The sequence below is a fragment of the Lepus europaeus genome, chromosome 5 (assembly GCF_033115175.1).
Source record: "Lepus europaeus isolate LE1 chromosome 5, mLepTim1.pri, whole genome shotgun sequence".
NCBI classification, from domain to species: domain Eukaryota; kingdom Metazoa; phylum Chordata; class Mammalia; order Lagomorpha; family Leporidae; genus Lepus; species Lepus europaeus.
Genome location: NC_084831.1, coordinates 27,431,657 through 27,446,710, shown reverse-complemented (window position 1 = coordinate 27,446,710; position 15,054 = coordinate 27,431,657). Strand labels below are relative to the sequence as shown.

The 15,054-nt window shown below is 38.0% G+C and overlaps 1 protein-coding gene across 8 annotated transcripts in view; it reads right to left on the bottom strand.

The window, feature by feature from the left end:
- The window catches only part of ZMYM4 (zinc finger MYM-type containing 4), a 183,001-nt gene that overhangs the window by 52,560 nt on the left and 115,387 nt on the right, over nt 1–15,054 (bottom strand). For 7 of the 8 annotated variants that reach the window (XM_062190933.1, XM_062190934.1, XM_062190937.1 and 4 more), the window contains 9 exons: nt 12,338–12,488; nt 11,777–11,892; nt 11,031–11,306; nt 10,077–10,227; nt 9,125–9,297; nt 6,209–6,359; nt 5,238–5,378; nt 4,532–4,569; nt 3,465–3,609 (listed from right to left, as the gene is read on the bottom strand). In XM_062190933.1, coding sequence (XP_062046917.1) covers nt 3,465–3,609; nt 4,532–4,569; nt 5,238–5,378; nt 6,209–6,359; nt 9,125–9,297; nt 10,077–10,227; nt 11,031–11,306; nt 11,777–11,892; nt 12,338–12,488 — 1,342 coding nt within the window. The remainder of the gene's footprint in view (nt 1–3,464; nt 3,610–4,531; nt 4,570–5,237; nt 5,379–6,208; nt 6,360–9,124; nt 9,298–10,076; nt 10,228–11,030; nt 11,307–11,776; nt 11,893–12,337; nt 12,489–15,054) is intronic. The other variant, XM_062190935.1, reaches the window with a different exon arrangement.

Here is a 15,054-nt window from a genome sequence, read left to right as displayed (position 1 = left end):
ATATATATACATATATATATGTATGTATATATATGTGTGTGTGTGTGTGTGTGTGTGTGTATATATATATATATAAAAGAGAGATACCTGCACTCCCATGTTTGCTGCAGTTCTATTCACAATGGCCAAGGTATGGAATCAACCTAAGTGTCCAATGATAGATGAATAGATAAAGAAAAAAAAATGGGATATATGAGGGTACTTCAGAAAGTTCATAGAAAAATGGAGTTAGAAGTTACATTTATTTTGGTGCAAAAACCTTTGAAATCTATGCATAATTTTTCCTAATATTCATATGCATTTCTCATGAACTTTTTGATGACCCCTTGTTTATATACACTGAAATATTATTCATTGATAAAGAATGGAATCCTATAATCTGCAGAAACATGGATATGCCTGGACACAATAACTGAAAAAACTAGATCTTATACAAGTGGAGAAAGTGAGGGTACTGGCCAGCACCGTGGCTCACTAGGCTAATCCTCTGCCTGTGGCGCAGCACCCCGGGTTCTAGTCCTGGTTGGGGTGCTGGGTACTAGTCCCGGTTGCTCCTCTTCCAGTCCAGCTCTCTGCTGTGGCTTGGGAGGGCAGTGGAGGATGGCCCAAGTACTTGAGTCCCTGTACCCATATGGGAAACCGGGAGGAAGTACCCGGCTCCGAGGCTTCGGATCGGCACAGCACCAGCCACAGCGGCCATCAGATGAGTGAACCAACGGAAGGAAGACCTTTCTCTCTCTCTCTCACTGTCTAACTCTGCCTGGAAAAAAAAAAAGTGAGGGTACTGAAATTCTAAAGATCATCGAAAAATACCTATTATGAAAAACTTGTGCATGGATTTCAAAATGTTTTGCACTAAAACAAACATCTTTTACTTCTATTTTTCCACAATTTTTTGAGTTCCCTCACTGAACAGTGGATAACAGAAGTTGTAAAAAATGGGGGTGGGGATGGAGGTGGACTGATGGAAGAGAGTATGGCTAATGGGTAGAGGGGTACATCTGGATGGAATAAATAACTACTATTGTACCAATGTACAGCAGGGTAAGTACGGTCGACAACAATTAAGTGTATATTTCAAAAAAGCTGGCAGATAGGCCGGCACTGTGGCGTAGCAGCTAAGCCTCAGCCTGAAATGCCAGCATCCCATATGGGCACCGGTTCTACTCCAGGCTCCTTTTCTTCTGATCCAGCTCTCTGCTATGGCCTGGGAAAACATTAGAAGATGGCCCAAGTCGGGCCCAGAAGAAATCTCCTGGCTCCTGACTTCAGATTGGCTCAGCTCCAGACATTGTGGCTATTTGGGGAGTGAACCAGTATATGGAAGACCCTTTTCTCTCTGTCTCTACCTCTCTCTGTAATTCTTTCAAATAAATAAAAATAAATCTTTAAAAAAATAAAAGCCGGTAGAGAAAAAATGTGAATATTCCTAACACAAAGAAATGATACATGATAAATCAATTACCCTGATTGTTTTATATTATATACATGTACTGAATTATTACACTTTATTCTAAAAATACATAATTATGTGTCAAATTTTTTCAATTAAAAACCTCAATAAGTGGTCACTGATGTAAAAAATAAGAATGTTAATTGTTAAGTCAACAACAAGAGTCACTGTGCACTTACTCCCAAAGTAGGACCTCTGTCTTTACTATGAGAATTAATGGTAAAATTTGTCTTCAAACTGTAATTATACTTTATGTGTCCTTGTGGGTGCAAATATTTGAAATCTCTACTTAGTATAGAGTTGGTCTCCTGTATATAAAGTCAATTAAAAACAAATCTTAATGAAAAATGGAATGGGAGGAGGAGTAGGAGGTGGGATAAGAGTGGGGGTGGGAGGGTGGGAATCGGGGAAAGAACAACTATATTCCTAAAAGCTGTACATATGAAATTTGTATTCATTAAATAAAAACCTTCTTCAAAAAACTTAAATAAGTGTAATTTATGAAACTAGAACTTTCTACAAAAGAGAAATAATGAAAATAGTAAAAACAAAGAAAAAAAAAACAGATCCATACAACAGATCCTACAACAGATCCATAACCACAAGGTAAAGTGATGAGAACAGTATAAGATTAATATGGCAGTAATTTTAATATGCAATAAAAGATATAAAAACTGCTAAAATTAGAAGGCAGTTAGAAAACATACAGATGAGATGATGAGGATCTGATCCAGGGTAGTTATGATAGCTACAAAAAGACTAAACATACTTCCAGATTTCTTATTAAATAACAAAGCTACATAATACTAAAAAAACCACAACTGATACAGTAAACAGAAGGGACTAAGTCATCTACAGCCTTGCTATGTGGTGTAGCCTATAAACCAGCAGCACTGACATCTCCTAGATGCTTGTAAGAAATGTGAAATCACAGGCAGAATTTAGTAAAAACCTACTTAACAAGATCTCAGAGAAGGATGAGCATATGTTGAGAAGCACTGCCCTATCGGATATTCTTGCAGACCTGAGAATCTAGAATTCCTTTCTAGTCTAAAAATTCTAGATGGTAGCATGAGCTATATATACTAACCCTTTCCATGGAGAAACAAGCAAATGGGCCAAAACTACCAAAACATCTGAATATTTCAATTCTAAAGAAACTGTCCTAAGGGCATAAAGCAAATGAAGAGACATTCATTCGAGAAAATCTATTAAAATTCTACAGTAATAGTCCGAGATATTTCAGCCACCAACTGCTTCCTCCCCCAAACTCAGCTGAGTTCAACCTGAAAGGCCAAGAAGAATGGGCTCTTCTGTCCTCAGCCTTCAACCACAGGTTATCATATCTCACCAGGAAGGGTCAGCTGCTAGCATTTCTCATCCCCTCCAACTCAAAGGGGAAGAGGTGAAATTCCTGTGACTATGGACAAGGTGGGGGGGGGGGGGGCTTCTGTACACCCAGCTCTCACCCACAGGAAAGGGGCTCTACCCCAAGGAGAAACAGATAAGAATGTTGGAATCCTGATCACCCTCACCCCAGCTTACTTGCAGTGCAGAAGTTCCATGACAGAAGAGGCAAACCAAGAAGACTAGAGGCCACCAGCCATCCACTAAAATGGCTCAGAGATCTCTGATGAGATCTGAAGCTCTCTGAAAAGGATCTGATTTACGTGAAAAACAATGTGGAATAGTTCAAATCTAAGAGTACTATGAAAAACAACAGCACCTCCAAATTAAGAGTCTTGCTGTGTTAATTCCAAAGCTTATGCTTACTTCATAATACTAGAGTCATTAATGGGGAATGAAGGAAACATTCACAGTATGGTATTATCAACTAACTTCTCTCTTTTTGATCTAACTTGTAAGGCCTCAGATGGGGAAAATGTTTAATTTACAAGGATGGGCAATATACATAAGTAACTAAGCACATCGCCTAGGAAATGATGGATACTCAATATAATGATTCCACATTATTTTCACCTAAAAAAGAACAAAATAAAGCCAAGAATACCTGTCTGGCATTCTTTGTTTTGGGTATGTGGTTTGCAAGAGGTGGCTTTAGTCTGTGTGATGGGTTTGCACAATAAAGCTTTGTTCTTCAAAAGCCTTGGTGGCTGGGAGGGTGGCAGTTTCAGGGCATCTGTCTGTGTACTTGCCTAGTTAAAAAAAATCAGAAATCAAAGATGTTTTCAATGTCCCATTAATTAGAAGAAATATAATAATTATAAAAATAAATAGCACACTGAAATTATAAGGAAGATGTAACATATACATAATCAATGAAATGTGTGAGAGATACAATATTCCTGAAATGGTAATAGTAGTCAAGGAGTATTTTAACAACTACATATTGACTCCCAAGGTATTTAATTACCATTTCTTTTTATCAAGAAAAATGCTATTTCTACTTAACATATTTGTTGATTAATAACAATGTCGGCTGAGTTTAAAATGAGAACCATTACTTCTTGACTGAATTAAGTCTTAGAGGACTTAGTTTCAACATAACGAAGAATAACAGACTCACAAAGAATCATTTCAGTAATTTGAATAAAGACGATGTGAAAGTTATCCTAGAAAGCAGAAAACACTTTAGAACTGTCACTGTTTTACTCATATGTTTAGTCGTATACTTTACTAATTTTTATTTTCTTCTTTTAAGAGACAATGCACAAAATTATTAATACGTAAGATAAAAGAAAAGGCTTTATTTAACATAATCTACACTAGGAGAAGAATAAGCCAATTTGTTAATAATATTTTATTTATAATCTGAGTATATTAAAGAAAATCCAAAATCACTAAAAGACAAAATGCCTGAATTTTGTACAATTTACTTCAATTCAATATAATTTTTAAACTACCTTCAGTAACTACATAAAGCAAGCATTCAAAGAAATTAAAGTATATAACAGACTTAATTAATCAGAAAATCCCATTCCTGAACAAACATTATATCTAAATGAGCTCATGAAATTTGTTTTATAACAAATAGAATAAACAAAATCAGCTGAGATATTAATACTGCACAAAAATGGAAAATACTGACAATACACCATTAAAAATGATAGAACTTACATCCCCAATGACTTTCGCTGTTACTGTTGGTACTGCACCTTAATGAAAATGAAAACATAAATTTATAATCTTTTATTACTTAAATCTTACACTTTATAAACACAAAGTCTCATTACTTAGAATGTGTGCTAATTCAGTGGAAGAAACTAGCAGTTCTTATGTATAAGATATGAAAAAATGATATGGAACTTGTGAAAATACTACTCAACACTCTGCTCTAGCAGCCCACAGGGAGCCACCATTTCTAGTAAGACTGTATCACACATGGGCTGGCACCGCGGCTCACTAGGCTAATCCTCTGCCTGCGGCGCCAGCACCCCAGGTTCTAGTCCCGGTTGGGGTGCCAGTTCTGTCCCAGTTGCTCCTCTTCCAGTCTAGCTCTCTGCTGTGGCCCGGGAGTGCAGTGGAGGATGGCCCAAGTGCTTGGGCCCTGCATCCGCATGGGAGACCAGGAGGAAACACCTGGTTCCTGGCTTCGGATCAGCACAGCGCGCCAGCCGTAGCAGCCATTTGGGGGGCGAACCAAAGGTAGGATGACCTTTCTGTCTCTCCCACTGTCTAACTCTGCATGTCCAAAAAAAAAAAAAAAAAAAAAAAAAAAGACTGTATTACACATGAAGAAAACAATCACCAGCGGGGAAAAAGTAGAAAACCAAGATGTTATTCAACTCAAAAAGGCTGGATAAATGCTTTCTGATCATCATACCTTGTAAGACACTGTTAGAATTCACTGTGGGCTGAGCAGCAGGAGCACTTGCCAATGATACCACATTAGCTATAACTGGAGTAGAGTCTTTTCTCAGAGATGGGGGCCCTGTTGAAGCAGCTTGAACCATGGAAATACTTGCTGATTAAAATAAACAAAAAATAATACAGTTCACAGAAACTAAAATCACAAGAAGGTTAAGCGATGCTTTCAGGTTTAGGTAATTTCTGTTGGAGCAGTCAGTTCAGGATTAACTGGGTTGTTTTTCCATTTTTAAATTAGTAAAACTTTAAAGTCTTCCATGTACTTTATCTTTGTATAAAAATGTAAACAAACAGTCTCATTTAAAAACCAAAACAACAATCCCAAAAGGCACAATGAAGATCACAGGGTATATTAAATGGAAATTTAAGCCTAACCTGTTTCTTATATCTGGCCTTCCTATGAAAATATACTGTAAGATATCTGGGGTAGGATATAGTTTTTGCTTTTGTTTGTAAAGAGACCACACTTAAACTACTATAGCTTTAAAAATTGTAATTTTTTTTGTTTTGAACTCTAAAGTGGTATACACACATACAAACATACACACACATGAATATTTTATTTTAAAGGCCATGTGATTTAGAGTTTACATTCTTGATTCTTAGTTTAAATCTTTTTTAAGGAAGCAAAGGTGACTATATCCTATTATAAAACAGCAGTTATAATCCTTTCCCATAAAAAGTAAAGTACCTACAATGTTTATCTGATTTCACATGCTCAGAAAAAGCATTAAAAAAAGATAAAAACCACAATTTTTACTAAGCTATAAAATGCTCAACTAAAAAGGATCTGAATGTTGAGCATTTGAATAAAATGAAATCTGCATTCTATGAAATTAACAACTGTTTACAACACCTAATCTGTAGAAGAACAATAGTTCTTAGCATTGATCTAAGACACCATTCATTACTTAAGATTAATTTTACCTGCACTGTTTTGTGAAGGTGGGTCACACATACTCTGCTGGTGACAGAACATCAAGATACACAACAGATTACAAAAATGTTTCATTTCCCCTCGCCATTTCAAGGACTCACTGAGTTTACCCTGTCGCTTACAACCATCACACTTGGCCATCTGAAAAGATAGCAAGGAAGTAAGAAATAAATTCTCTATAGCCAGACAGAATAAAAACAGAACACCCATAACAAATTAATTTCAAATTTAGATCATAAAATTAAAAGTTGGCTGTCCTAAAATGTAAGTATCTTTTATCAATGATTTTATAGTCAATAATTTTTTTAAAAAATGTTACATGATAGATAACCCAATAAACAGCAATTAGAAAACAAAGGTGAAGTTTAACTTCAAACAATTGCTATCTCCCTCAAAGACTTCAGAATTGATAAGTTTATCCTACTAAATAAAGTTACAATTTGAAATTTTTTTTTTTGACAGGCAGAGTGGATAGAGAGAGAGAGAGAAAGGTCTTCCTTTTTGCCATTGGTTCACCCTCTAATGGCCGCTGCGGCCAGCGCATCTCGCTGATCCGAAGCCAGGAGCCACGTGCTTCTCCTGGTCTCCCATGCAGGTGCAGGGCCCAGGGACTTGGGCCATCCTCCACTGCCTTCCCGGGCCATAGCAGAGAGCTGGCCTGGAAGAGAGGCAACCGGGATAGAATCCGGCGCCCCAACCGGGACTAGAACCCGGTGTGCTGGCGCCGCAAGGCGGAGGATTAGCCTGTTAAGCCACGGCGCCGGCCTGAAATATTTTAATTAAATAATATGTCCTCTACAGGAAATCAGAAATAAAAGGAATCAAACTTTCATGACATCAAACTCTTCTTAAGTTAATTACTAGAGACATAAACATGTAATACTTATAAGTTTTAAATTATTAAATTAATTGCCATTCAGGATAAAATATATTAGGCAAATGGAAATCAAAACAAGCAGGGGCTGGCGCAGGCACTGCCTCCAGAAGGCACCTGCAGGAGCTTCCTGCAGGATCCCCAGCCTCCCCGCCCCCCCCCACCCCCCCACCCCCACCCCCCTGCCACCTGCCCCAGCTGGGATCTGCACACCAGCAGGGGGCCTGGCCACACTGGGCTGCACACTTGGGACTCTGGACACCTGTCTCTGGAAAGCTCTATCAGGAAAGGTGCTGAGTGGTCCGGGCTCCTGGCTGAGGGCTCTTTGGGGGCCCCTGGGGCCCTGGGCAGGTGTGAGAGGAACAGACAGCACAGGGCAGAAGCAGCTGTGCCCTGCCATCTCAGCCCATGCATGTCAGGAAAGACCAAGTGAGTTCCAACCCCCAGGCCTCAGGGAGGAAGCACACCCATACCCTCCTCCCTGTTCCTCTGGTCAGCTGGTGACCTTAGCCTTTATTTCATTGAGAAATCAGCAGTAACCAGAGGTGCACTGCGCAGGCTCCTGCCGTGCCTCTTGAGAAACAAGCAAAAGACTTCAACAGACAGTTCTCAAAAGAAAATACAAATGGCTAAGAAATACATGGGAAAATGCTCAACATCACAGCCATCAGGGAAATGCAAATCAAAACCACAATTGAGATATCACCTCACTCCTGTCAGAATGGTAAAATTCCAAAACATGCAAGGTAACAAATACTGGCAAGGAAGTAGAGAAAGGGGAACACTGCTGGTGGAAACATAAATTAGTCACTGTGGAAAACAGTGTGGAGATTTCTTAAAAAACTAGAAATGGACTTGCCATATTATCCAGCAATCCCGTTACGGGGTATGTATCCAAAAGGCAAGACATGTTATATCAAACAGATACCTGTACTACCATGTTTATGGCACCACTGTTCATAATAACCAAAAACTGGAATCAACCAAGATGTCCATCATCAGATAAATAGATTAAAAAAGGTGGTATATATACACATGGAATATGATTCACCTATAAAAAAGAATGAAATTCTACCATTTGCAACAAAATGGACACAACTAGAGGACATCATGTTGAATGAAATAAGCTGGACACAGAAAGACAAATACCACATGTTCTTCCTTATATATGTGTGTATTCAGTATTGCTGCAAGTAAAGTTTTGTGAAATTTTGTTTTATACCTTTGTAGAATCAGTGGCTAAGAATGTTATACTATCATAATTTTAATGACCTGTGATTGATTACTTTAAAATTTATATGGATGGAATAGTTATTTTTTTCTTTCTATTGTTAAAAACCATTGTCTGTATTCCCACTAAATTAGGATTTTTTTGCTATTTTACTTGTTAAACTTCTAGTCTGGTGAAGTATTAAAGACTTTTCACTGTAATGTAAATGTAAAATATTATCTCAAAAGCTAAAATTAAAAAGAAAAAGGGAAAGAGGATGTGAGGGAGGGAGAAGGAGAATTCTTAGAATTGTATCTATAAGGCCGGCGCCGTGGCTTAACAGGCTAATCCTCCGCCTTGCGGCGCCAGCACACCGGGTTCTAGTCCCGGTTGGGGCGCCGGATTCTATCCTGGTTGCCCCTCTTCCAGGCCAGCTCTCTGCTATGGCCCGGGAAGGCAGTGGAGGATGGCCCAAGTGCTTGGGCCCTCCACTCCATAAGAGACCAGGAGAAGCACGTGGCTCCTGGCTTCGGATCAGCGAGATGCGCTCGCCGCAGCGGCCATTGGAGGGTGAACCAACGGCAAAGGAAGACCTTTCTCTCTCTCTCTCTCTCTCACTATCCACTCTGCCTATAAAAAAAAAAAAAAAGAAAAAAAAGAATTGTATCTATAAGCTATTCAATCTGTTAAAAACTAATTAAAAAATCTTTAAAAAGCAGTTTATACACAATCAAAAAAATTGTCCTTCATTCTACATGGAATTTAAAAAGGGTATTCTTTACAACTTGGCTTGAAAAACCCAAGAAGACGAACTGTATTTACCTGATAGAACAAAACCGTGTGTTTGGACATACACTCCTCACAGCAGAACTCCTCAACCTTTCCTCCCAGATTATTCTGTACCAGTTTGGGAGAGGTCTGTAAACAGTAACTGCACATTTTACAGTGATTTCCCCAGCGTTTCGCCAAGTCGTGTTTATAGAGCAATTTGCAACCTAAAAATAAGGAAAGATAAAATTAGCATTAGGGAAATATAAATTAAATTAAAGTAGATAAACTTTAATTTAATTGACCTAGAACATACAATTTTCACATTTGGATATTGAACAATTGGCAGATCAAGAGATCAAATTAGAGAATTAAAAGCTTGCATTGTTTTAATGAAGTAAGAAAGGATAGAAAACATTACACTGCATTGACATTCAGTTAAGTTTTATTTTTGAAATGTTTATTTTGGCATATGAAAATATACAAGGTCACAATGATATTATTTTTTGCTATAATCAGAAGTTTGAAAGCCACTGGTCTAAAAGAATAATCCTGTGCAGTTTCAAAGTAAAATAAAACATTCGAAACATTTAAAAGATTCATCTCAATAAAGGAAAAAAATCAACCTCATATTAACTTGCAAGTTCAGATCACTTATATTCAGAAATATAATGTCTTTAAAACAATAAAAGTATCAACTTAGGGTGATACTAGAATTTTGGGAGCTTTATCTAGAAAGAAGTGTGAAAATGAAAAGCAGTTTGAGTTTTCCATTAATCTAATGTTAAATGTTCTTCAACTTTCTTCTGCATTTCTACTTTGAACACAGTTCATTTCAACATCTATATAACATGAAGACCAGATTTTAAAAAGTGAACTAAGTGCAAATAAAACAGTTTGGTGTTATACAAATAAGATAAAATAAGATAATATACAGAAGTATCTTAAGTATCAACCACTTTCAAGACAACCAACATGTTGGGTAGGTAAGAAAATCTGTCTTTACCTTCACTACAGAATGACTTGTCAGCACCTGAGAATCGTACAGTCTCCTTTATAATTTTCTCAATTTTACAATATTCACACATTGCCATTACATTATTTATTTTCTTATATTCATCAGAACAATTCTTGCCACAGAACTGAAACATTTTACCCTGCAGGGAAATAATCATTAAGTAGTAACTAAGTATTTGATTTACCTTATCTTATCCATATTCCCACTAAACTAGTGGAAATTCTTATCCATCTTACTTTCAAAACAGCAATTTTTAGAGATAAAAATCTAGAAAAGAGTACAGATGAACCCACTTATACTCAAACTTTTCCAAAAATATTATTTGAGAGTCAGATAGAGAAACAAATAGAGAAGGCTTCCATCTGCTGGTTCACTCCCAGTGCCTTTAATGGCTGGAACTGAAGTCAGGAAACAGGAATTCAATCTAGGTTTCCTACACAAGTTGCAAGAACCCAAGTATTTGAATAATTACAAGTGCCTTGGAGGGTCAACATCAACAAAAAGATTCAAACAAAGACCTGGATCCAAGAATTAAACTCAGGCCCTCTGATGTGGGTAGGATATACACATCCTAACTGGTGGCTTAACACTAGGCCAAATGACAACCTTTTACTCAGTTCTTATCAAGAACTTATCAAGAACCCATGTGGGCACCAGTTCATGTCCTAATCCGTTCCTGCTCCTGGCTATGGCCTGGGAAAGTAATGAAAGATGGTCCAAGTACTTGAGCCCCAGAACCCACGTGGGAGGCCCAGAAGAAGCTCCTGGCTCTGGATCAGCCTAGATGCAGCCACTGTGGCAGCCATTTGTGGAGTAGACAGTGGATGGAAGAACTTTCTCTCTGTCTCTCCCTCTCTTTGACTTTAACTCTCTCTCTTAAATAAATAAAATCTTAAAAAAAAAAAAAAAGAAAAAAAAAAAGAAAAAGAAGCTGTACTTAACCTTATAGTCAAGGAGTTCTGGTTTTGTGGCAAAAAGACGGTTACAGTGTTGACACTTGAGTTTCACAACACTTCGCGCAAACCCAACATGCTGGGATTGGGCAGCAAGACGCTGGAGGCCGGCTGCAGCAGAGCTACTGATGGAGGTGGGAGAAACAGCAGAGGTGTTAGCTCCTCCTGCAGACACTGTTGAACCTGTGGGGATGCTTACAATGACTTGTCCCTGAGACAAGGGCACTACTGAAGAATTCATTCCAGTTGGTTTGTTGAACAAATTCTGAAAAAAAAAAAAGAAGAAGAAGAAGATGATGACGAAGAAGAAAAGATTGATTTAAATCACTGGTTCAAACAAGTATTGCATGCCTACATGTGCTAAGCAGAGTTCCAGCTGGGAAAGATGCAACTGTGAACAGGCAAAACTCTTTGCCTTTGAGCAGCTTACAACTGAATGAGAGATGAAGGGTTGGAGAGGGAGGATCTCCTTTATGTCAGAAAATGAAATAATTTCACTAATAATATTCAAAAACAATGTTCTCCCAATTGATAATCTGGATGATAAAAGTACCATTTAATTTTATAAAAGGCAGGTAAATGGCATGCCTCCAAATATAGGATGAAGTAAGAGTCCAAGTTTAACATGACTGAGACAGAAATTTAGGCAATCCAGGCATCAGCACACATCTAAGTTTACAATACTATAGTGGGTGACTCACTGACTGAAGAATAAGAAAACTCCTGAAGCCATACCTGGAAAGCTACCACACAACTGTAGCTGCAGAAGTTGCGTATGCTTCCATCTGACATGGCTAGGTGATACTGAGGGATTGCTGAGGTTTTACAACTGTTACACTGAACTTGTACACCTTAGCAAATCAAAATAAAAACTGATGAGTGATATATACAAATTTATGAGAAATTAAATTTTATACAATATAAAAAAATTCAAGGGCCAGGTTAATTAGTTGCAGGAACTGAAACTATATCAATGTTGCATGTAGACAAAAAAGAACTTAACAGTAAAATTTTTTTCTTTTTAAGTAGTCACAGTCTACCCTGAAACTACAAAATAAATGAATCTTGAAATAAATTAGGTATGGATAAATAAAATGCATTAAAGAAGTCATATCAAATTCTTTTGGTAAGCAAACAAGCAATCAAGGAAATAGGTGATATTTCACAATAAAAATCTGAAATATTTTACAGTTGCCTTAATTATCTAAATTTGCACAGAAATGTATACTGTAAAAAAAAGTAACTACCCTAATTTCTTCCAACTATCACATTTTATAGTTTATGAAGCAGTATTACCTGCAGAAGTAACCATTTTAACTCTGTAAGCAGATAAGCAATTAACAGAGCAGAAAAGCTCTGTCTTCCCCAAGCTACTGGTATTTTCAATCATTTCTGCTGAGGATCTCAATGATTTGCAAAGCGCACAAGGTGTAATTTTGGCTGATTTCTATTAAGAGAATAAAACAACACTCATTTTTACCAAATGCCTAGTAAAATAAAAATTCTTTCAAATGTTCACACTGAAGGTTGCTGAAATCAATGGTGTTCAAATTTTCATGATTACAATCCTAAGTAAGAACCAAAGATCTTACAAACTGACTCAGATAACATGTAATTCTGGTTTGCATTTGTGTAATATATGCACACATATAAAATTGAAGAGTTTCACAGAGAAATACATATCATCACAACCTGTGATACATGTTGATATTTTTCATTCTATTCTTTTTTCATGGAAAAATAATGCTGGTTATTAACCTAGTAATTAATTTCAGGAACCTAACTGGCTGTAACTATAGTTTTTAAAACTTTCTTTTAAATAATAATGTAAAAAAATTAATCTTATACTATCTTAAAAATTGCAGAAACTAGCCCCAAAGATGTTTTCTATTGCAATAAAATGTGAATTTTTAACTCACTAGAAAACTCATTGTCAAATACACCATCACTACTAATCAGAAAGTACACAGAAAACAAAATGGGAGCAAAACTTGGATAGCACAACTGTCGAAATATAAATGACCAAAGTCGAAGAAATAAACCCTCATTTAATGAGGGATCTAGCAGCAAATAATGCTAAATGCTATTAGCATACCCGAAATTCAGGATACTTATAGAATATGCCTAGTACCAAAAAAGAGATTTTAAGATTTCTCTTCCCTCTTAAAGGGTAACTTCTGAGAGCTGATATTAAAAAATAAGTAAATGCCTAGCGCTAGAATATCTTGTACACTTCCAACACTATTTCCCATCCCTCCTCAATCAGAAATGTAGACCCAGACTTCATTTATAAAACTTGGGTTGGGCCTGTGCTGTGGCATAGTGGGTAAAGCCACCGCCTGCAGTGCGGGCATCCCATATGGGCATCGGTTCGAGTCCCGGCTGCTCCTCTTGCAATCCAGCCCTCTGCCATGGCCTGGGAAAGCAGTAGAAGATGTCCTAAGTCCTTGGGCCTCTGCACCCGTGTGGGAGAACTGGAGGAAGCTCCTGGCTTAGGATCAGCACAGCTCCAGCCTTTGCGGCAATTTGGAGAGTGAACCAGTGGATGGAAGATCTATTTCTCTCTCTCTCTCGTCTCTCTCTCTCTCTCTCTCTCTTTCTGACTCTCCTTCTCTGGCTGTGTAACTCTGTGTTTCAAATAAAATAAATAAATCTTTAAAAAAAAAAAAAGACTTGGTCAGGGTCATTATTGTGGTGTAATAGGTAAAGCTGCCACCTGTGACGCGGGCATCCCATATGGGTGCCCGTTTGATACCCGGTTGCTCCATTTCCAATCAAGTTCCTTGCTAATGCTCCTGGGAAAGCCGTGGAACATGGTCCAAGTATTTGGGCACCTGCACCCATGTGGAAGACTCAAATGAAGCTCCTGCTTTGGCCTGGACCAGCACTGGCCATTGCTGCCATTTGAAGAATGAACCAGCAGATGGAAGATTCTCTCTCTCTCGCCTCCCCACTCACCCCATAACTGCCTTTCAAATAAATAAATCTTAAAAAAAAGACTTGGTTTAAGAGCGCTATTACGCTTCTACTGACAAATCTTATCTTGCTCTATCAAGTAGAACTGACTGTGCCGCTTCTGTGGCCCAGTGGACCCCAAAACACTTCCACTCACGTATCTGGACATAAAGCCCTTCAAAACAGGAAGTACATCTAATATTTGATGAATGAATTATATAGAAGAAAAAAGAGGCCGGCGCCGTGGCTCAGTAGGCTAATCCTCCGCCTTGCGGCGCCGGCACACCCGGTTCTAGTCCCGGTCGGGGCACCGATCCTGTCCTGGTTGCCCCTCTTCCAGGCCAGCTCTCTGCTGTGGCCAGGGAGTGCAGTGGAGGATGGCCCAAGTGTTTGGGCCCTGCACCCCATGGGAGACCAGGAGAAGCACCTGGCTCCTGCCATCGGAACAGCGCGGTGCGCCTACCGCGGCGGCCATTGGTGGGTGAACCAACGGCAAAAAGGAAGACCTTTCTCTCTGTCACCCTCTACTGTCCACTCTGCCTGTCAAAAATTTAAAAAAAAAAAAAAAAAAAAAAGTGGTAGAAATGACCATCTATAATATACCAAGTTCTACAAGTGTAGTAGGTATTCTGTCATTCTTACTTCATATAATACTAAAAACATGCTGGTGACATGAATAGTACTATAATCAATAACAGATAAAAAAATTGGAATTGAGGTAGTTTTAACTGCTCCAATCAAGGTATAACTATATTAGCATCTGAAGAGAGAGCATGAGAATAAAATCTAGATCAGCCTTACTTCTAAATTTCAATGCTTCCCTACCACAGCACATATGAATATATGCTAATTTAATTTTAATAGGTATTGGCTAAATTAAAACTAATTAATGAATTTAAGATGTCTCATTTTACTTTTCCTTCTCTTGTGGAATATGAATCATATTTCAATGGACTAGATCCAAATAACTTTTAGCACCTGACATATCAGGAAATGACATCTTCTGAAAAGTAAACACAAAACGTGAACACACTGAATTTTCCATGATAGCAAAAACA